This window comes from Podarcis pityusensis (genome assembly GCF_964106645.2).
Source record: "Podarcis pityusensis genome assembly, chromosome: 18".
NCBI lineage: Eukaryota > Metazoa > Chordata > Lepidosauria > Squamata > Lacertidae > Podarcis > Podarcis pityusensis.
Window position 1 is genome coordinate 743,305 of NC_138043.1, and position 23,271 is coordinate 766,575.

The 23,271-nt window shown below is 48.1% G+C and overlaps 1 protein-coding gene across 8 annotated transcripts in view; it reads right to left on the reverse strand.

Moving 5' to 3' along the window:
• Positions 1-381: 381 nt before the first annotated feature.
• The window catches only part of MAST3 (microtubule associated serine/threonine kinase 3), a 57,847-nt gene continuing 34,957 nt past the window's right edge, over positions 382-23,271 (reverse strand). For all 8 annotated transcript variants that reach the window (XM_080988735.1, XM_080988733.1, XM_080988731.1 and 5 more), the window contains 14 exons: positions 21,523-21,661; positions 21,156-21,288; positions 20,408-20,573; positions 16,279-16,380; positions 14,749-14,871; positions 14,312-14,421; positions 12,810-12,952; positions 11,670-11,917; positions 9,930-10,130; positions 7,385-7,611; positions 5,617-5,739; positions 3,757-3,893; positions 2,962-3,143; positions 382-1,412 (listed from right to left, as the gene is read on the reverse strand). In XM_080988735.1, coding sequence (XP_080844861.1) covers positions 574-1,412; positions 2,962-3,143; positions 3,757-3,893; positions 5,617-5,739; positions 7,385-7,611; positions 9,930-10,130; positions 11,670-11,917; positions 12,810-12,952; positions 14,312-14,421; positions 14,749-14,871; positions 16,279-16,380; positions 20,408-20,573; positions 21,156-21,288; positions 21,523-21,661 — 2,873 coding nt within the window. In that variant the 3' untranslated portion in view covers positions 382-573. The remainder of the gene's footprint in view (positions 1,413-2,961; positions 3,144-3,756; positions 3,894-5,616; positions 5,740-7,384; positions 7,612-9,929; positions 10,131-11,669; positions 11,918-12,809; positions 12,953-14,311; positions 14,422-14,748; positions 14,872-16,278; positions 16,381-20,407; positions 20,574-21,155; positions 21,289-21,522; positions 21,662-23,271) is intronic.

Below are 23,271 nucleotides of genomic sequence, written 5' to 3' on the forward strand. Positions count from 1 at the left end.
CAGGGGGACGCCACTCCTGCGTTGGCGCGGGTTGGGCTGGATGACCCCCAGGGGTCCCAAAGCTGGGATTCTGTAACTGAAGGGCTGGCAATCTCAAGGATATCTGGAAAGCCCCACATATTCCCCTACTCTGGGGAGAGAATGTCTCTTTTGAAATAGAGGAATGTGCCCATTTTTTGTGCCCCTTCTTCATTCGGGGCGGTGCCCCCCTGATGTTTCGGGCGCCAACCCCTCCCTCTGGCCCCAGATATTGGGCCTACCCTCTAGGAAGAGGTGTTTCCCCAATCCCAAAGAGAATTATCCCCCCAAAAAATATCGCCCCCAAACCCCCGTTAAAATAGGCATGCCCAGATGCCCACCACAACTGGCTCGCCGCTGCCCCCGTGCCCAACTGCCCCCCAAAACACCCCGGGGGAGATCCCAGAGTTTGAGGAGCCCCCCTTCGCAATCTGGTTTGAGGGACCCCCAAAAGACCCCCCCCAAGCAGGATTCCTGGGTGCCCTCCTGTGGGGCAAGCAGCGGGCACCCTTCAGGGCAGGGAAATGGGCACCTCCTTCCCTGCCCCCCGGAAGTTCACTGGTCTTCCGCGACGCCCCTCTGCCCAGGCGCAGAGTCCTCTTCCTGGTCCACGGCGGGCAGCCAGGCTCCGGTGGGCCTCTCGGGGGTGCCCAGTGCCCCCCACAACCGCCTCCTGGGGGGACTGGGCGCCCCGCCGCTTGTCCTGCGCCCGGGGGGCGAGACGCTGGCGAACTCCACCGCCGTGGTGCCGTCTTCCTGCTCGATGTAGACGCGGGCTTCCAGCCGGGCCGGGTAGGACCCCTGGCACTCCCACTCGGGGTCCGCCTGCACCGCGATGTGGGGCACCGGCGGGCGCCAGGGGGCACCCTCCACGTCGGGCTCATCAAAGCTGACCTCCTGCACCGCCTCCTGCTTCTTAAACGAGTCCCGGCGCTCTGACAGGTTCAGATGGCGCATAACCACCACTTCGGAGTCGGTGCCAGGGCGGGCAAGGGAGCGCCGGGCGCCGGGATCTCCAGCGCCCGCCTCGCCCGCCGTCGCTGCCGCCTTCTGCCTGCCCGCCGGCTTCTTCTCGGGGATTTTCTCGGCCGACTGGACCCTCTGGAGCAGGGGCGAGCGGGCGCCGTCGTGGGCACGGGTGCCAGCGGACGGCGAGAGTGCCTTGCCCGCCTTGGAGGGCGGCAGGGGCGAGGGGGACCTCTGCGGGGAGGGCGGGGCGGCGCAGGCCAAGGGCGAGGGGGGGATGCTGCTGGTGGACTTGCGGCGCCCGACTTTGTAGCGCCCGGCGGTGCCCAGTTTGGGCGCCAGGCCGTGGAGGGAGCTGGGGCGGATGTGGCCAGCCGGGGAGGGGGGCGTGCTGGGCGAGGGGGAGGTGGTCTGCGGGGAGGCGGGATCTGGCGAGAGAGAGAGAGAGAGAGAGAGAGAGAAAGGGTGAGCAGGATTTAATCCATGGGGCCATAATATAAAATATAATATAATATAATATATGGGTCATAATATAGATAGGAATAGGGATATGAAATTTACAGAGGAAATTCCGGCCGGAAGCTAGGAACGAGGGTAGACTGTCTGTGCAGCTGGAGGTTCCATTATTATTATTATTATTATTATTATTATTATTATTAGAATTTGTGCAATATTCAAAAGCACCATATCTATCTATCTATCTATCTATCTATCTATCTATCTATTCAAAATAAAAACCACTGGAGGTTCTATTATTATTATTATTATTATTATTAGAATTAGAATTTATGCAATATTCAAAAGCACTATATCTATCTATCTATCTATCTATCTATACATACACCTGTCTATCTATCTATCTATCTATCTATCTATCTAATCAAAATAAAAACCACTGGAGGTTCCATTATTATTATTATTATTAAGCGAATTTATACACTGCTCAAAACCACAATATATATATATAAAATCAAAATAAAAGCTACATATGAAAATGATATAGGAATGATATAATCCCTCATACATTGGGCCATCGATTTGGGTCATAATATAGACACGGAAGCATAGGAAATTTACAGAGAAAATTCCGGCCGAAAGCTAGGGACCCAGGTAGACTGCCTGTGCAGCTGGAGGCTCCATTATTATTATTATTATTATTATTATTATTATTATTATTAGAATTTGTGCAATATTCAAAAGCACTCTATCTATCTATCTATCTATCTAATCAAAATAAAAACCACTGAAGGTTCTATTATTATTATTATTATTATTATTATTATTAGAATTTGTGCAATATTCAAAAGCACTCTATCTATCTATCTATCTATCTAATCAAAATAAAAACCACTGAAGGTTCTATTATTATTATTATTATTATTATTATTATTAGAATTTGTGCAATATTCAAAAGCACTCTATCTATCTATCTATCTAATCAAAATAAAAACCACTGAAGGTTCTATTATCATTATTATTATTATTATTATTATTAGAATTTGTGCAATATTCAAAAGCACTATATCTATCTATCTATCTATCTATCTATACATACATACATACATACATACATACATACGTCTGTCTGTCTATCTATCTATCTATCTATCTATCTATCTAATCAAAATAAAAACCACTGGAGGTTCCATTATTATTATTAAGTGAATTTATGCACTGTTCAAAACCACAATATATATATATATATATAAAAATCAAAATAAAAACCACATATGAAAATGATATATGAAAATGATATCTCAATGGTATGAGCCCGTAAAAGAGGAAAAGAGCTCAAATTTCCTGCTTCCGACTGGGGAAACAGAACAGAGCCATGGTGCTTTCGGGAATCCTCTTGTTGCAGCTCCCCTGTGGCGGTGAGTTCCACCGGCTAACCAGCTGCCAGATTCCCTCCTCGGTCTGCCCCGAACCTCCCAGAGCGGAGCTGTGGGGCGGGTGGGAGGGAGAGGGACCCCTCACCTGGCGGGGCGTCCGGGGCGGGGCTGCGGCAGGGGGTGGGGGGTCCCGGGGAGAGGCTGTGGGTGGGCGACCCGGGCAGGCTGTCCCCGGACGAGAGGGAGTGGTGGAGCCCCGAGGAGAAGCTGCGGCTGGTGTGCAGGGCGGAGGTCTGCTTGGAGATCTTCTTGAAGAGCGATTTCCGCCTGCGGGGAAAGAAGGAGGGAGGTGAGAGGCAAGAAGACTGGAAGAAATTGAAAGACTATTTACGGAAATATTGCAAAATTAATGAATGTTAGAAGGATGTTGGATTGAAGTTAAGGGGTTTCTAGCTGTACAGGCTAAAAGAATATGGAAAAATTGGTTTTTAATATGTAAAAATTGAATGTTCTAAGATATCAAGATTAAGGATTAGGATTAAAAAGGTTAAAAGAATGGAAAAATTGGTTTTTAATATGTAAAAATTTAATGTTATAATATATCAAGATTAAGGATTAGGATTAAAAAGGAGGGAAAGGAATTGCTGGACTAACAAACTGAATTGGAATACAAAAGTGGGAGGTATGAGGAGGTCCGGGAAACAAGTAAACGTAAAAGAAGTGATGAAAAGATGGAATTGTTTTTAGCTGTTTTTTCTTTTTTCTACTTTGTTCTTTCCTTTTTTATTGTTAATCTTTTTATCAATGCAATTTTTCTTCTTTTGAAACTTTAATAAATATTATTTTAAAAAAAAGAGAGAGAGGCAGCGCGGCGCAATGGGCGCAGCAGGGGAGCCGGGTTCAAGTCTGGGCGCGGGAGGCGGGTTCGAATGTCGCCCACCTGTCCTGGCTCTCCCTCCGGCGGCTCTTCTTCCTCCTCCTGGCCATCCGGGTCCTGGAGCTGTTTTTCCGCGCCGGGCCCACCTTGATGCTCGTGTTTTCCAGCGCCGTGGTGCGCAGCGCCACCTTGTTCCCGCTCTGCAGGGATGGAGAGAGAGAGAGGGGTGGGTGCCAACGGGTGCCAACGGGTGCCAAGGTGACCCTCTGCCAGGATCCTGTCCCCCAATTCCGCAGCCTTCCCAGCCGCGTTCGAAGGTAGACTGCGCCTGTCCATGGAGGCTCCGCCAAGAAGCCGTAAGTACGCGTCCCGTCAGCCCAGAGAGGAACGGATAGCGAGAATATTATGAAAATGATATACAGGTGGTACATGACCCCAGTCAAGCTTGCAAAAATCTATCATTTGCCCGATAATAAATGTTGGAAATGTAAAGAAACTGAAGGTACATTCTTTCACCTTTGGTGGACATGCCCAAAAATTAAGGCTTTCTGGGAGATGATTTATAATGAATTAAAAAAGGTATTTAAATATACCTTCTTGAAGAAACCAGAGGCCTTTCTCCTGGGCATAGTCGGCCAATTGGTGCCAAAGAAGGACAGAATTTTCTTTACAACAGCAGCAAGAATACTTATTGCAAAGTTTTGGAAGACACAAGAACTTCCCACTCTGGAAGAATGGCAGATGAAGGTGATGGACTATATGGAATTGGCGGAAATGACTGGCAGAATCCGAGACCAGGAAGAAGAGTCGGTGGAAGAAGATTGGAAGAAATTTAAAGACTATTTACAGAAATATTGCAAAATTAATGAATGTTAGAGTGATGGCAGAATGAAGTTAAGTGGTTTTAGCAGCAATGTTATAAAGGTGTATGTAAAAATGGATTATTAACAGGTCAGAACTCAAAGTTATAATATATTAAGTTAAAGGATTAAGATAAAAACAAAGAGGGAAAGAAATTGCTGAATTAACCAATTGAACCAGAATACAAAAAAGGGAGATGAGAGGAGGTCAGGAAAGCAAGGAAATGAAATGTAAGATACGGAAGGATAAATTTGTTTCTAAGTGTTTTTTCTATATTTTTTTTCTATACTTTGCATTTTGTATGTTTTTTCTCTTTTTCCCCCCCTATATTTTTCATTGTCTTTTATGTAATTTTTTGTTTTCGAAATCTCAATAAATATCATTTAAAAAAAAAGAAAAAAGGAACTGATAGCGAAATTGACGGGGAAAACCAGAATTTTTAAATAAAGAACGGGGGAAACTTAACATTTAGCAGGATCTGAATAATAAGAACTAGGGAGATATTTAAAAATTGCTGCGACTTCAAAGATGCAGCGGAAAAGGACTCAGGAGTGAAAGGATGTCCAGAGATTTGGGTGATTTTTTGTCTATTCATTTTTTTACATTTTAAATTAAAATTTCAATTTCAATTTAAAAAAAACTTTTTAATTTTTTTAAAAAAAAATTACATTTTTAAAATTTGAATTTATTTTGATTTTTTCGATTTAAAATTTTTGATTCGGTACTGTAGAAACAAATAAAAATATTAAACAAGAGATGAGTCTCGCTGCAGCATCCGGATCAGGACCACCGAGTCCCACCTCCAGATGCCCCCTAAGCAGGATCTTTGGGACGCTTAATCCGAAATTCCTGCACTGCAGCGGGTTGAGCTGGATGACCTTTGGGGGTCCCACCCGATTCGTAAGATTCTGCCGATCCTCCTTTCTCTGTCTCCTTTCTCTGCCTGCGACTCTTCTGACGCCCTCAGGGCTCCGCCTGCGCTGTTTCCCCCCAGGACCCGCCTTCCTCGCGACCCACCGGAGAGATGCTGCCGGCCCGTGTAGGCAGTATGCGGCCCCCTACCTTCAACAGAAGTTCGACCACGTCCATGTGGACCAGACCCAGGACCGACTCTCCGTTGACGTGCGTGATGAGGTCTCCGGCCCGCAGGCCTGCCTCCTGCGCGGGGCTGCTGTCCTCAACACTCTGCAACCCAAAGCAGGCAATGTTTATAGCCGGGTGGGATCCCCCAGTGGTCATCCATCCCAACCCCGCTCTCGCTTCCTTCGTCCGGAACCCGCTTCCGTCTCCTAAGCTCCCAAACCTCTGTTTCTTTGAAATCTCATTTCTTAAATTCTTTTTGGGTGTTGGAAAGATGGGATAAAACCACATTTTCCTCCTGGGAAAGGAGCCTGCATCTCCTGATTCCTTTTTCTGAATCTCGGGTAGCCAATGCTGCCAGCCAGTGTTGGCAGTAGGGGGGTCAGGTGGAGCGAATCAAAGGCAAACCTTGAGGACTGGGAGCTTGGTTTGTTTTAAAGGCAATTAAAGGATTCTCTCCCCCCTCCATCAACCCCCCCAGGTAGGTCTGGGAAAGAAAGACCCGGAGGCTGAAATCTTGGCGAGTTGCTGCTGCCGGCCCGTGTAGGCAGTATGGGGCCAAACAGACCAGCCTGGCAACTTGTGTTGCTTTGCTCCTGTTTCAATCCGCTTGGAGGGAGGAGGACCCAAACTCAGGGGCTGGTGGAGGAAGCAGTTCTTGCATTGATGCTGCCAGCCAGTGCATGCAAAACCAGTTGGGCCAATGGCCTGACTCTGTACGAAGAAGGTTCCTATTTAAAACAAGCCTTTAAAAAAATCCTAAATCTGGGTGCCTTTATCTTTAATGGAAGGGCTGCCAGCCAGTGCATGCAAAACCAGTTGGGCCAATGGCCTGACTCTGTAGGAAGTAGCTGCCTATTACAAACAAGCCATAAAAAAGTCCTAAATCTGGGTGCCTTTATCTTTCACGGAAGAGCTGCCAGCCAGTGCAGGCAACACTAGCAGGTTCCTATTTCAAACAAGCCTTTAAAAAAATCCTAAATCTGGGTGCCTTTATCTTTAATGGAAGGGCTGCCAGCCAGTGCAGGCAACACTAGCAGGTTCCTATTTCAAACAAGCCTTTAAAAAGTCCTAAATCTGGGTGCCTTTATCTTTAATGGAAGGGCTGCCAGCCAGTGCAGGCAACACTAGCAGGTTCCTATTTCAAACAAGCCTTTAAAAAGTCCTAAATCTGGTGCCTTTATCTTTAATGGAAGGGCTGCCAGCCAGTGCAGGCAACACTAGCAGGTTCCTATTTCAAATAAGCCTTTAAAAAGTCCTAAATCTGGGTGCCTTTATCTTTAATAACGGAAGGGCTGCCAGCCAGTGCAGGCAACACTAGCAGGTTCCTATTTCAAACAAGCCTTTAAAAAAATCCTAAATCTGGGTGCCTTTATCTTTAATGGAAGGGCTGCCAGCCAGTGCAGGCAACACTAGCAGGTTCCTATTTAAAACTAGCCTTTAAAAAGTCCTAAATCCGGGTGCCTTTATCTTTAACGGAAGGGCTGCCAGCCAGTGCAGGCAACACTAGCAGGTTCCTATTTCAAACAAGCCTTTAAAAAGTCCTAAATCTGGGTGCCTTTATCTTTAATAACGGAAGGGTTGCCAGCCAGTGCAGGCAACACTAGCTGGGCCAATGGCCTGACTCGGTAGGAAGCAGCTGCCTTATTAGCCTTTAAAAAAATCCTAAATCTGAATGCCTTTCTTTTTAATGGAAAATTCTCTTGAGGACTAGCGCCTTGAATTTCTTTTCAAACCCCGTTTTCCTCACCCAGACCATGTGATGCACGGCGTAGACGTCGCTGTCGCCCATGTAGACCCGGATGGCGCGCAGGGTGAAGCCGTACTTCTTGCCCGAGCTGTGGATGACGATGGGGGGGCGCAGGCCCGAGCCCCCCAGCAGTGGGTCGCGGCTGGGGGACGAGTCCCGGGAGGAGGGGTTGGAGGAGAGGGAGCGGGGAGAGATGGGGCTGACCAGGGCGGCGCCCCCAAAGTCGTCTGGCAGGAAAAGAGGAGAGTTAGTTAGGGGGCGCCCCGCTTTTTTTGGGGGGGGTTAAGGGCTGGGAAATGGCTTGGGGGAATTAAGAGCCCCATAAGTAAGGAGCCCCCTAAGCAGGACCAGAGAGCAGTATAGAAATCCAGGAAAGAATCGTAATAATGAATAGCCGTCGCTCGAACTCGCTCCCAGGTAGACTGGGCCTGTCTGTGGAGGCTCAATCCAGGACTTCTAAGAAGCGCCTGGCCCCAAAGCAGGCTATGGGGTGCCCCATAGGCAAGGAAAACCCCAAGCGGGACCTGAGAGCAGCAGCTATTGCTTGATCTCGCTCCCAGGTAGACTGGGCCTGTCTGTGGAGGCTCAGTCTAGGACCCCTAAGAAGCTAAGACGGGCCTGATTATTGGGGTCCACCTAGGTCCCCAAAGCGGGCTATGGGGTGCCCCATAGGCAAGAAAAACCCCCAAGCAGGACCCGAGAGCAGTATAGAAATCCAGGAAATAATTGTAATAATAAATAGCCGTCGCTCGAACTCGCTCCCAGGTAGAATGGACCTGTCTGTGGAGGCTCAATCCAGGACTTCTAAGAAGCGTCTGGCCCCAAAGCAGGCTATGGGGTGCCCCATAGGCAAGGAAAACCCCAAGCAGGACCTGAGAGCAGTATAGAAATTCAGGAAATAATATAAATAGCTGTCACCCGAACTCACTCCCAGGTAGACTGGGCCTGTCTGTGGAGGCTCAGTCTAGGATCCCAAAGAATCTAAGAAGCGCCTGGCCCCAAAGCAGGCTATAGGGTGCCCCATAGGCAAGAAAAAAACCCCAAGCAGGACCCGAGAGCAGTATAGAAATCCAGGAAATAATCGTAATAATGAATAGCGGTTGCTCGAACTCGCTCCCCGGTAGACTGAGGCTGTCTGTGGAGGCTCAGTCTAGGACTCCTAAGAAACTAAGAAGCGCCTTGCCCCCAAAGCAGGCTATGGGGTGCCCCATAGGCAAGAAAAAAACCCCAAGCAGGACCCGAGAGCAGTATAGAAATCCAGGAAATAATCGTAATAATGAATAGCCGTCGCTCGAACTCGCTCCCAGGTAGACTGGGCCTCTCTGTGGAGGCTCAGTCTAGGACTTCTAAGAAGCGCCTGGCCCCAAAGCAGGCTATAGGGTGCCCCATAGGCAAGGGAAAACCCCAAGCGGGACCTGAGAGCCGCAGCCATTGCCTGATCTCGCTCCCCAGTAGACTGGGCCTGTCCCTGGAGGCTCAGTCTAGGACCCCTAAGAAGCTAAGAGGGGCCTGATTATTGGGGTCCATCTAGGTCCCCAAAGCGGGCTATGGGGTGCCCCATAGGCAAGAAAAAACCCCAAGCAGGACCTGAGAGCAGTATAGAAATCCAGGAAATAATCGTAATAATGAATAGCCGTCGCTCGAACTCGCTCCCAGGTAGAATGGACCTGTCTGTGGAGGCTCATTCTAGGACTTCTAAGAAGCACCTGGCCCCAAAGCAGGCTATGGGGTGCCCCATAGTCAAGAAACCCCCCCGTAAGCAGGACCTGAGAGCAGCAGCCGTCGCCCAATCTCGCTCCCAGGTAGACTGGGCCTGTCTGCGGAGGCTCAGTCTAGGACTCCTAAGAAACTAAGAAGCGCCTTGCCCCCAAAGCAGGCTATGGGGTGCCCCATAGGCAAGGGAAACCCCAAGCGGGACCTGAGAGCAGTATAGAAATTCAGGAAATAATATAAATAGCTGTCACCCGAACTCGCTCCCAGGTAGACTGGGCCTGTCTGTGGAGGCTCAATCCAGGACTTATAAGAAGCGCCTGGCCCCAAAGCAGGCTATGGGGTGCCCCATAGGCAAGGCAAACCCCAAGCGGGACCTGAGAGCAGCAGCCGTCGCCCAATCTCGCTCCCAGGTAGACTGGGCCTGTCTGTGGAGGCTCAGTCTAGGACCCCTAAGAAGCTAAGAGGGGCCTGATTATTGGGGTCCATCTAGGTCCCCAAAGCGGGCTATGGGGTGCCCCATAGGCAAGAAAAACCCCCCAAGCAGGACCCAAGAGCAGCAGCCGTCACCCGATCTCGCTCCCAGGTAGACTGGACCTGTCCCTGGAGGCTCCACCGAGGACCCCTAAGAAACGAAGGAGGGCCAAAGAGGGGCCCCCATCTATCTTCCTCCCCGCCTGCCCCATAGGCCAGAAGCCCCCCATGCAAAACCCAGCTCTCAGATAGACTGGCTCCGTCGAGGGAGGCTCTGCCTGGCCATTGCGAAATTAATAATAATAATAATAATAATAATAATAATAATAATAATGGGGTCAGGGTCCGGCCCCCCACCGACCTGCCCCGATGATGAGCGAGAGGGCGGAGACGGAGGCCGACTTGGGCACCCTGCTGCCCCCCGAGGGGGTCCTCTGCTTCCCAGGCGTTTCCTTGTGGCTGCCCCCCCGGCGCCCCCCGGCCTCGCCATCCAGTGGCAGGGAGTTCTTGGTGCCCGTGCTGTTGCTCCGCAGGCGGATCCGGCTCAGGCTGGACAGGTCAGCTGCAAGGAGAGAATTTATTTTGGGGGGTGGCGGAAGGAATCCCGTTTGACCCCCCAAGGAAGAGAAAAACACCCCATTGCAGAAACCCACGGCGGCCGCCTTCTTCCTCTACCCTCCCATTGACCTTTCCTCTGCTGTGGCGATGGAGAGACTGGAAGCTCCTTGGGGCAGAGACCCTTTTTTTAAATCCTATTTTCGGAAAATATGGAACGTATTTTCCGTACAACAGAGAAACGCGTCTTTTAAGGAACTGTGTGATTTCTTGGGTCGCTGTTTCGTGAATATTGATAATATCGCCTGATCGATAAATAATAAATTATTATTATTATTATTATTATTATTATTATTATTATTATTATTGATTACGGAGGCCGTAATCATTTTGCGCAACCCATAATATGACGTTCGTGGCAAATGCGTTTCCTGGTTGAATTGTTTTTCAACGGTTTGGTTTGGCTTCCCCAAAGTGGCTGTTTCCCCAAAGCCAGATGGACGAAGTAATAATTAACAATTAACAATTAATTAACAATTAACAATTAATTAACAATTAACAATTAATCACATTTTATAGGCTGCAGTTGCTTTGCTGGAGATTTGGCAATGACTGCAGAACGCCCCGGGTTACGTTTTGCAAACCACCTTGCATGTATTAATATAGAAAAGCAGAATACAAATTAAAAATGAAATTAAATTGAATGAATGGTGCCTGGAGACCGGCTGCTGCCGGTCCGTGTTGACAGCAAGGAGCTCGACTGGTCAAGGAAACAAGTCGCTTCCCTGTGTCCCTGTTGCATTTAGCTTTTCATTTTTCAAAAACCATGAGGACTACAACCTTAGCTGCTTTTTAACAGCCCAGCGCCAGAGCTGTTATTAAAAGACTCATGTCCTTTTGGTGCATATTCCGTCAACTGCGTGGCGAACAGCAATATAGAAAAGGCAGGATGCAAATTGAAAATGAAATTAAATTAAATTAAAATTAAATGTAAAATTAAATTAAATTAAAATTAAATGTAAAATTAAATTAAGTTATATTTAAATTCAATGTAAAATGAAATGAAATTAAATTTAAATTCAATGTAAAATGAAATGAAATTAAATTTAAATTAAATGTGAAATTAAATTAATTTAAATTCAATGTAAAATGAAATTAAATTTAATTTAAATTCAATGTAAAATGAAATTAAATTTAAATTCAATGTAAAATGAAATTAAATTTAAATTAAATGTGAAATTAAATTTAAATTAAATGTAAAATTAAATTAAATTAAATTAAATTAAATTAAATGTAAAATTAAATTAAATTAAATTAAATTAAATTAAATGTAAAATTAAATTAAATTAAATTTAAATTCAATGTGAAATTAAATTAAATTAAATGTGCCTGGAGAGCTGCGGCTGCCGGTCCGTGTTGGCAGCAAGGAGCTCGACCGATCAAGGATTAATTCAGCCCCCCCTTTTATTTCATTTCCAAGCCATGAGGACTACAACCTTGGCTGCTTTTTAGCCAGCCCAGCGCCAGGTTGTTTTCACCCACCTACCTGCCAGCCCAGAGGCTTTCGCGGGGGTCTTGGCGCCGGCCGGCCCCTCGGGGTCGCCCCCCACCACGAAGACGGGGCGCTCCCTCTTGGGGGGCGCCCGGCAGGGGCTCTCGTCCTCGGAGGAGAAGGCGAACCTGGGCATGGCCTCCAGGCTGCAGGTGGCGCTCAGGGCGGGGGGGCCCCCGCGGGCACCGCACTCCTGGCGGAAGGAGAGGGCCGTCGACCCGCAGGAGGTCCAGGCGCGGAGTCTGGGGGAGAGGAGGGAGAAGGGGGTCAATTCGGGGCGGACGAGGCGCCAACCCTGCAGGGGAGGGAGAAGCCCCCCCCAGATGCCAACCTCGGAGTCCGGGGCGTTGCCTTTAGGTGGCACCCGTCTGTCTTGAGGGACAATGGAGTATTCTCCCAAGGGTGACCATATTTCGAAAATTTGGGCATGGAAGTTGCAAATGACACAAAAACCCGGGCACCAAAGTTGCAAATAATACGAAAACCTGGGCACCAAAGTTGCAAATGACACAAAAACCCGGCCATGGAAGTTGCAAATAATATGAAAGCCTGGGCACCAAAGTTGCAAATGACACAAAAACCCGGGCATGGAAGTTGCAAATAATATGAAAGCCTGGGCACCAAAGTTGCAAATGACACAAAAACCCGGGCACCAAAGTTGCAAATGACACAAAAACCCGGGCACGGAAGTTGCAAATGACACAAAAACCTGGGCATGGAAGTTGCAAATGACACAAAAACCCGGGCATGGAAGTTGCAAATGACACAAAAACCCGGGCACGGAAGTTGCAAATGACACAAAAACCCGGGCATGGAAGTTGCAAATGACACAAAAACCTGGGCACCAAAGTTGCAAATAATACGAAAACCTGGGCACCAAAGTTGCAAATGACACAAAAACCCGGGCATGGAAGTTGCAAATGACACAAAAACCTGGGCACCAAAGTTGCAAATAATACGAAAACCTGGGCACCAAAGTTGCAAATGAAACAAAAACCCGGGCACCAAAGCTGCAAATAAGTTTCGGAGCTGCTTTTAAGGAACGAATGGCAACCCAATTTTAGCTGCGCCAAAGTGCCCTCTCTCTCCGGGGCGCCCCCAGCCCTGTGCCCGCCCGTGCCTCCCGGTGCCCACCTGGTCTCGGGGCCTGGCAGCCGGCCCTTCTCCTCGTCCCAGCGCTCCCCGCGGTCGTCCTTCTCGGTGCGGCTTTGCTCCGGAGACGGCGAGGCGCCCAGGGAGGCCGAGGCGTGGGCCAGCTGTTCGGAGCTGCTGTAGACCTGCGAGGGGCAGAGAAGGAAATGGGCATCTGCATGGGCACCTTGGGAAATAAAAAACCCCACAGCACCCTCTGGCACTCTCAGGGAGACTGCCTTGGTCCATGGGGGCTCGAGAGGGAAGCCCCCCAAGTGGGGTGCTGAGCCAAAGTCTCCTCCTGCTCTGGGTTTTTAAAAAATATATAATTTTTATTACATTTATTTTATTTTATTTTATTTTATTTTATTTTATTTTATTTTATTATTTTATTTTATTTTATTTTATTTTATTTTATTACATTTATTTTATTTTATTGCATTTATTTTATTTTATTTTATTACATTTATTTTATTTTATTACATTTATTTTATTTTATTACATTTATTTTATTACATTTTCCATACTTAAGCCAGTGTCAGAAAGAGAGAGAGACCCCCGACTTTTCGTCGAGACCCCGATTCGAATCGCGCACGGTTTCAAGAGACGGAACGGTGCTTTTCCTTTCTATATTTCTTATTAGATTTTGTGCTTTCCATTTTAGAATATGCATTTTAACCCCCTTAAACTATCAAGGACTTCCGTTCGTCTCTTTCCGTGCTTCGTTTCGCGGCTCAAAAATCCCGGCGTATTTTACAAAATCTATTCCCTTCCTACATCTGCCGAAGATCATTTGCACTGCTGAATTGATCTTAATGCTGCCAGCGCTCTCAAGGATACACAATTATTTCCCATATATTCAATATATTCCAATTTTCTCTAAATATTCTATATTTTAAGTCTGCAAGCTGCGCGTATTCTCCCCAGTTAAATTGCCATTTTTCGCTCCTTTTTGCATTTGGGGGCAAAGAAACCCGGGCTGCGTACGTAAATTCTCCCATTCTTGTTTGCAACCCTTTCCAAGGTAGACTTGCTCTGCCTCTGGAGGCTCGACCAAGAAACCATAAGCAAGATGATGGATTTTTTGGAACTAGCCGACCTAACCAGAAGGAGGAGGAGTATCAGGAAGAGTGGAATAAATTTAATGATTATCTAGTTAAATTTGTCAAGTTAAATTAACTGAAAACAGCTTGCAGATACTTAATGGGCTTAGGATTTTATTGATGTTAAGTGATGAATTAATAGGTTTAATTCCATTTAAGGATGTTCATGTTTAAGTTAAATTGCATAAAAATTGGGATTTGGAGAACCGTTCAAAGGGCATGCAATGAAATTCAACCAAGGGGAAGCGAGGAAGTCACTGAACAAAGTTAATAAGTGTAATTTTCAATATGGCTATGATCTATGTTGGTTTGTCTTGTGTGTTTGTTTATAACATTGTGAAAACCAATAATTTTTTTTGGGGGGGGGGGGGAAGAAACCTTAACCAAGGCGAAATTTCAGACCTTGCTGAACCGGTGGGAGCAGGAGGAGAACTGCCGGATCTCCAGGGACGACTCCTCATCGTTCGTCTCCTCGTCTTCGGACCCCAGGTGGCGATAGCGCTCCGAGCGGGCTGGGGGGGGGGAGCAGGAAATGACGTCAGGGGTGGGGGGGCGGAGAGAAGAGGCCGGGGGTCCCGTCCCCCCCGGGGGAAAACCCTGCAAAACCAACACCCAGCCAGAGGCATATGGAGAAGCGTCAAATTGTGGATCGGAAAGGGACCCCCGGGTCATCCAAACCAACCCGGAATCTCTCCCCCCCCCCGATAATTTTTATTAATTTTCCAAATTGAATGCCCTTTCTGAAAATCAGGTTTGCGACGCAGCTTGAGCCTCAAAGCACACACACGCCCGCTTTCCTGCCTTCTTGGGGGTGCCCTGCTCCGCCCGCTAGGCCTTACTGTCGAAGTAGCTGGTGTCGTCCTCGGCTTCCAGCTGGGGGATGAACTCGGCCTTCTGACGCAGGAGCCCGTTCCAGTCCAGGGTGCGGAAAAAGGGGTTCTGCTTCACCTCGTGCGCCCCTCCTGGCGGGGGGGACAGGGAAGAAGGGGGCCACCAATGAGAAGCACCCAAGGGAGAGGGAACTTTTTATCATATGTGGTGGCAATGTAAAAAGGTGAAATGCTTCTGGGAGATGATATATCATGAGATGGAAAAAATGTCCATGAAAAAAATGAGATGGAAAAAATATACATTTGTAGCATGGGAAGCCCCAACAAAACATTTATAATTTGGCAAAATATTTGGACTTTATGATCTGTATTGGTATAATTTGGAATAATGAATGTGATGGGATTGGATTGTTAAAATGGAAAACGTAATAAAAACTATTATTAAAAAGAAAGAAAGAAATATACATTTGTAAAGAAACCAGAAGCGTTTCTACTGGGCATTGTGGGGCGTGATATAAATAGAAAGGGATGAAAGCTCTTTTTATATGCAATAACAGCAGCAAGAATATTATTGGCCCAAAAATGGAAGCAAGAAGAATTGAAGAATGGAGGATGAAATTAATGGACTATGCAGAACTGGAGAACTAACAGGAAAGATTCGAAACCGGCAGGACCAGAAATTCACGGAAGACTGGCGTAAATTTACGGATTATTTGAAAAGTATTTGTGAAGATCAGACGACGTTTGTAGGTTTGCAAGAAGTTTTGTGAGGAGTAGTATTGGAATTATTGCAAAAATGGATAAAGGGGAGGAGGATTAGTTAAGAGATTTAAAAGTAATATAAATTTAAGAAATGCGTAAGAAGTGGTTAAAACGATGGATCATCCGAGTCTAAAAAGATTGTATAAGTGATAAAGTTGTGCAGTACATTTTATAATTTGTATGTTAAAATCAATAAAAATTATTTTAAAAGCCCCCTCTTCCATTGCTTTTCCTGCCACTGGGCTAAGGTAGATTGCGCCTGGCCATGGAGGTTCTCTTTTTGGGAAGTGGAAAAGCCCTGCAGTGATTGGATCGAGTAAATCTAGTCCCGCCTCCTCTCCTTCCGGTGCCCAACCAGGCGCCTGCAAGCCGGACAGCAGCGACGCTCAGCGGTTGGAATTATTCACAGGCATTTCCTGCCTCCAGTGGAAGTGAGTTCCACAGGTTAACCAGGAGCTAATCAAAGGAGGAGGCCTTTTTTCGCCTGCCCCAAATCTCCCACCCTCCGCCCCCTCCATTTCCCCAGCTCTGTAAGTAAATTTACGCCCCTCTCCCCATCTATGGAGAGACGGCGTGGCCTAATGGTTACAGCGCTGCCCCAGGACCCGGGTTCCAGTCCTCGCTGGGGGGCAGAAAGCTTGCTGGGCGACCTTGTGCTCTGGTAATCTCTATCCCCACTCGCAGGGTTGGCGTCAGGGTGAATTGCATGCTGCCTCAAGCTCCCGGGGTCTAAAAAGGCGATAAATTATATTTTTAAAGTAAAATAAAACCCTTTACCTGTGCCCAGTCGTTCCAAAGGGCAGTGCTTCAAGAGGTGGGTGATGAGGTCCTGGGCATCGGGAGGGAGAGCCTCGTCCCCCTCCGGCCAAATAATTTCGTCTGGAACGAAGAAAGCGGAAGAAAAACTGCGTATGAGCATTTATTGCACCACCCCAAAACAAAACAGGGTTGGGCTCAGAGAATCAGCGAGTCGGTCGGGACCCCCAGGGGTCATCCATCCCAACCCAATCGCAGCTGAAACCCTCTTCTCCTCTGAACCATACACTCCTGAAAGCCGTGGGGCTTCGAATCCTTTTTTACTGGGTTGCCCCAGTAAAACTAAGAATGGAGGATGTTTGTTGCACATTTGCAGAAGCGATGTGCCCAGGTTAATGACGTTAGCAGGGTTTTAATTGTAATTTTGTTGTGAACGGATAACTGGGATTTAAAGCGGTTAAAACTGAACAATAGACAGGCCTTTGCCTGACTTGATCTCTACATTCTATACCCTTTTCAAAAACGCTGGTTTTGGGAGGGTTTTTAATTTTTATTGGGTTTTTGTTTTTGTTTCGCTTTTACGGATACCTTCGGGTATAGGGTGGTATAGAAATTAATCAAACAAACAAATAGAATAAATTAATAAATATTAAAAATAGATAGATAGATAGATAGGAAGGGCTTAGAGCGCTTCGGTTTCCAAACTTTTTCCAAAGAGGGCCAGATCCGATGAAGAGAAGTTGTTGATCTTTTTTAGGATTGAAGTTGTCAAGGTTTTTTTGAGGATTTCACCCCTGAAAATAAACTGTCACTGTTTCTGTATTGTCTGGGAAATCAGTAAAATGTCAATTTTTTATAAAATTCCCTCGATGGCAGATCCTTGCTTACCAGGGATTTTCTCGGGTCGCGATTCGGGGGGGGGGGGGTTAGAGATGGATGACCCTTGCAAGAATATTATTGGCACAAAAATGGAAGCAAGAAGAATTACCGACGAAAGAAGAATTGCGGATGAAATTAATGGACTACGCAGAATTAGATAAATAAACAGGAAGGATTCGAAACCTGCGGGACCAGAGATTCTCAGAAGATTGGAGTAAATATATGAACTATTTGAAAAGCAATTGTAATGGACAGATGACGCCAGTAGAACTGCAAGAAGTTCTGTAAGGACTATTTGAAATATTGCAAGGAAGATGATGAAGAGAATGATTAGTTAATGATAATTAAGAGTCATAGAGAAATTAAGAAAGGCAGAATAAGGGATAAAGAACGGAAAATCATCAGGGGTGGTTGACGGGAGGCTAAAATATTGTATAAGATAAGAAGTTATGTTAAACGATTGTAAATGATGTACCCTATATGTTAAATGATTGTAAATGATGTATATGTTAAACGATTGTAAATGGTTCAAAATTGGGAAAGGAGTACGACAAGGCTGTATATTGTCTCCTTGCTTATTCAACTTATATGCAGAATTCATCATGCGAAAGGCTGGACTGGATGAATCCCAAGCCGGAATTAAGATTGCGGGAAGAAATATCAACAACCTCAGATATGCAGATGACACAACCTTGATGGCAGAAAGTGAGGAGGAATTAAAGAACCTTTTAATGAGGGTGAAAGAGGAGAGCGCAAAATATGGTCTGAAGCTCAACATCAAAAAAACGAAGATCATGGCCACTGGGCCCATCACTTCCTGGCAAATAGAAGGGGAAGAAATGGAGGCAGTGGGAGATTTTACTTTCTTGGGCTCCATGATCACTGCAGATGGTGACAGCAGCCACGAAATTAAAAGACGCCTGCTCCTTGGGAGAAAGGCGATGGCAAACCTAGACAGCATCTTCAAAAGCAGAGACATCACCTTGCCGGCAAAGGTCCGTATAGTTCAAGCTCTGGTTTTCCCAGTAGTGATGTATGGAAGTGAGAGCTGGACCATCAAGAAGGCTGATCGACAAAGAATGGATGCTTTTGAATTCTGGTGCTGGAGGAGACTCTGGAGAGTCCCATGGACTGCAAGAAGATCAAACCTCTCCATTCTTGAGGAAATCAGCCCTGAGTGCTCACTGGAAGGACAGATCCTGAAGCTGAGGCTCCAAGACTTTGGCCACCTCATGAGAAGACAAGACTCCCTGGAAAAGACCCTGATGCTGGGAAAGATGGAGGGCACAAGGAGAAGGGGAGGACAGAGGACGAGATGGTGGGACAGTGTTCTCGAAGTGACCAGCATGAGTTTGACCAAACTGCGGGAGGCAGTGGAAGACAGAAGTGCCTGGCCTGCTCTGGTCCAGGGGGTCACAAAGAGGCGGATGCGACTACACAACTAAACAACAACAACAACAAGAGTCATAGAGAAATTAAGAACTGCAGAATAAGGGATAAAGAATGGAAAATCATCAGAGGTGGTTGACGGAAGTCTAAAATATTGTATAAGAGAAGAAGTGATGTTAAACGATTGTTGGAAATGATATGTAAAAAAACCCAATAAATATATATATATATATAAAAGAGAGAGATGGATGAGCTTTGGGGGTCCCTCCCTTCTAGGATCCTGCGGAAATTCAGATGACGCAAAGCTTCCTCTCTCTCCCAGAGCTTCACACGGCAGTTTTCAGAAGCTTGGGGGGCGATGAAAAGGGGGCAGGGAACAGACCCCATAATTGAGCTTCTCCCCCCCTTGGCGGCGTCACACGCCGGGGGTCAGAAGGGGAGCTTTTGTCTCTCCCTGAAAGGACCTTTTGTTCGGGTGGCACAGAAGAGGCAGCGCTCTGGCCGGCAGCTGCGGCGGCGGTTGACCCCGATTCCACCAGAGATGGGGGGCTCCGCTCTGCGTTCGGTTGCAGAAAAGCTCAGAGCCCATCCTAAACTCCCTCCGAAAATTAAAAATATACCTCTAGGTGAATGCAGATAGACTGTCACTGGAGCTGGAGGAGAAAAACTTCACAGAAACTGATGCCGAAATGGCAAAGTTAATTGAAAGGCTTAAGAGACAAATAGAGGTTTTTAAAAAGAGTTTATGTTGCATTTACGGAACCAATGAAAAGAAACGGACTTCACTTTTATTGTGAAATTAATGTTGTCTTGTCTTTTCCTCTTTTGATTTTTTTCCCTTCGTATCTTTGTTATTTCTTTATTTTTTTCCTCTTTTTTGCTCCTTTATAAATGTTCTATTCTCTGCATCATTTTCTTTTTCTTCGTGTGTAAAGAGATAACATACAACAATAGATATGTACGTTTTTAATCGATAAAGAACAATATAAAAAGAAAGAAAAAAAGAAATGGACTCGCCAGTAGGTTTTGAGTAAACCCTCACAATTAACGAAATTAACTTAGAGAAGCTATAAAGATGAGGTTAAAATGACAAGAATAGAATTTAACGTCTGATTTAAGAACGTAGTTTTAAAGTCTAGTTTTACAAGCAGGGCACATTTATATGTAAAAAACCCCCGGAAAGGGAAGTTGAAGGAAGTCACCGGAATGGGGGAAATTCATTTCCTTATTATTTGTCATGATGTGATTGTAATAAAAATGGAACAGATAATATTTTTTTTTTTTTTAAACCCTTATGCTGTTCTCACAGTGGCCAACGAGATGCCCTTTAAGGAGGACTCAAACGCAAGACCCGTGCCTGGCAGGGGGGTTGGACTGGATGACCCTCGGGGTCCCAACGATATTTCAAACGGCTCACTTGGTAGAGGCTCTTGGGGGTTGGCGGAGGACCAGAGGGATATGCCCAGCTTCTGAATAGGCGGAGCGTGAGACTCGAACTCTGGGCCGCGGCTTCGAGTTCCCTTTGGGGCTGGATGACCTTTGGGGAACCCCTTCCCGAATTCTCCCCTTTGGGGCCGAAAAGATGGGGTTGGGCTGGATGACCTTTGGGGGCCCCTTCCTGAATTCTCCCCTTTGGGGCCAAAAAGACGTCTGCCTCGCCGGAGGGGGGTGGGCTGGATGGCCTTTGGGGGGCCCCTTCCCGAATTCTCCCCTTTTGGGCCAAAAAGATGGGGTTGGGCTGGATGACCTTTGGAGGGACCCTTCCCGAATTCTCCCCTTTTGGGCCAAAAAGACGCCTGCCTTGCAGGAGGGGGTGGGCTGGATGATCTTTGGAGGGACCCTTCCCGAATTCTCCGCCCTGGGGGGGGGGAGAAGCACCTACCGCTGATCACCTGCCCGAAGAGCTCTTCCGGGGTGTCTCCGAAAAAGGGGACGCAGCCCACCAGGAACTCGTAGAGGACGATGCCCATGGCCCACCAGTCGACCGGCTTCCCATAGCCCTGGTTCAGGATAACCTCTGGGGCGATGTACTCGGGGGTCCCGCACACCTGGAAGGGGGAGATTCGGGGGGGCGGTCAGGGTGCCCCCCATGGGGAGGGGACCCCTATCCTGCCGACAAGGGAAGGGGGCGCATCTCCCCTTGTGGGGCAGACGCGACTCTCCGTCTCCCCCCAGAGACCCAGCCCCCCAAATGTGGGTCCCGGCGCCCCCCACAAGCCCTCCCCGGAGACCCTACACCTCCTGGCAAATGCCCCCCAAATGTGAGTCCCGGTGCCCCGTCCAAGCCCTCCCCGGAGACCCTACTCCTCCTGGCAAATGCCCCCCAAATGTGAGTCCCGGTGCCCCGTCCAAGCCCTCCCCGGAGACCCTACTCCTCCTGGCAAATGCCCCCCAAATGTGGGTCCCGGTGCCCCCCCAAGCCCTCCCCGGAGACCCTACTCCTCCTGGCAAATGCCCCCCAAATGTGGGTCCCGGTGCCCCCCCAAGCCCTCCCCGGAGACCCTACTCCTCCCTGCAAACGACCCCCCAAATGTGGGTCCCGGTGCCCCCCCAAGCCCTCCCCGGAGACCCTACTCCTCCCGGCAAACGACCCCCCAAATGTGGGTCCCGGCGCCCCGCCAAGCCCTCACCTGCTTGTCGACAAATTCCCGGGTGTCCTTTTCGATGTGTCCCTCGTACAAGTTGGTGGCCATGTTCATCAACCCGATTTTGGAGAGTCCGAAATCCGTCAGCTTGATGTGCCCCATGGAGGTGATGAGGAGGCTATGGGGTGAGGTGGGGGGGCAGAGGGGGGAGACAGGTCTTGGTTAGGGGGGGGGAGAGGGACCCCGGGAAAAGGGGACCCTGGAAGGGCTGGGAAATAAAATCCCAAAACACCATTCCCATCATCCCTGACCCCTGGTCCTCTTAGCTAGGGCTGATGGGAGTTGTAGTCCCCAAATAGACAGACCCACACGCAGAGGGGCGACGGAAACCCTCCTGGCAGCCGGCCCTTACTTGTCCGGCTTGAGGTCGCGGTGGACGATGCCGTAGTTGTGCAGATACTCCAAGGCCAGGACCGTCTCGGCAAAATACATCCTGGCCATGTCCACCGGAAGGGGACCCATGTTCTTCAAGAGAGTGGCGCAGTCCCCACCTAAGGGAGACAGAGGGGCGGTGAGAGACCCCCGGTCCAGGAACGGGGGGCAGATCCCTCCCCAATCCTGCCAGTCCCGTCCCGGGTGCTTGAACACTCGCCGGCGATCCCAGGATCTCAAGAGTTGGAAGGGAACCCGCGAGGTCATCCAGCCCAACCCGCCGCAATGCAGGAATCTCAAACATTTTTGGGGAGGCCCTGCCCCTTGCTTCCTTTAAGCGCACCCCCCTGCGCTATAAAAAGTCGGAATAGTGGTTTGCACTAAGAAAATAAAACCCGAAGCACATCTGATTCAAAACCCAAGTCAAAGCCGTTCAATTAATTCAACCTAATTGATGAACTTAATGCAACGATACCCAGTTTTTAAGTCATCGACACACACACCCCTCCTGGTAATCTCGCCCCCAAATACAGCCCGCTCTGACCGGCAGAGCCTCTCTACGTCCCGGGCAAAAAAACACAATAATGAAATTTTTAAAAAATTAAATCGCCCTGTTCCCTGTCTTATTTTAAACCCGTTCGTGGCTGGATTGGAACCCGGGACCTTGGCACGTGCAAAGCAAGGGTCTTGCAACTGAGCGATGGTGGTTCCTTCTGGGAGAAGGAAAACTGTGAGCCTAAACCAGGTGTCCCCAGACTCGGCCCTCCAGATGTTTTGGGACTACAACTCCCATCATGCCTAGCTAATAGGACTGGTAGTCAGGGATGATGGGAATTGTAGTCCCAAAACATCTGGAGGGCCCAGTCTGGCTACCACTGCTCTAGATCAGGCATAGCTAAACTCGGCCCTCCAGCTGTTTCAGGACTACAACTCCCATCAGCCCTAGCTAACAGGACTGGCGGTCAGGGATGATGGGAGTTGTAGTCCCAAAACAGCTGGAGGGCCGAGTTTCACCACCACTGCTCTAGTTCAGGCACAGGTGAACTCAGCCCTCCAGATGTTTTGGGACTACAACTCCCATCATGCCTAGCTAATAGGACTGGCAGTCAGGGATGATAGGAATTGTAGTCCCAAAACATCTGGAGGGCCGAGTCTGGCCACCACTGCTCTAGATCAGGCAGAGCTAAACTCGGCCCCCCAGCTGTTTTGGGACTACAACTCCCATCAGCCCTAGCTAACAGGACTGGCGGTCAGGGATGATGGGAGTTGTAGTCCCAAAACAGCTGGAGGGCTGAGTTTCACCACCACTGCTCTAGTTCAGGCACAGGTGAACTCAGCCCTCCAGATGTTTTGGGACTACAACTCCCATCATGCCTAGCTAATAGGACCGGCAGTCAGGGATGATAGGAATTGTAGTCCCAAAACATCTGGAGGGCCGAGTCTGGCCACCACTGCTCTAGATCAGGCACAGCTAAACTCGGCCCTCCAGCTGTTTTGGGACTACAACTCCCATCAGCCCTAGCTAACAGGACTGGCGGTCAGGGATGATGGGAGTTGTAGTCCCAAAACAGCTGGAGGGCCGAGTTTCACCACCACTGCTCTAGTTCAGGCACAGGTGAACTCAGCCCTCCAGATGTTTTGGGACTACAACTCCCATCATGCCTAGCTAATAGGACCGGCAGTCAGGGATGATAGGAATTGTAGTCCCAAAACATCTGGAGGGCCGAGT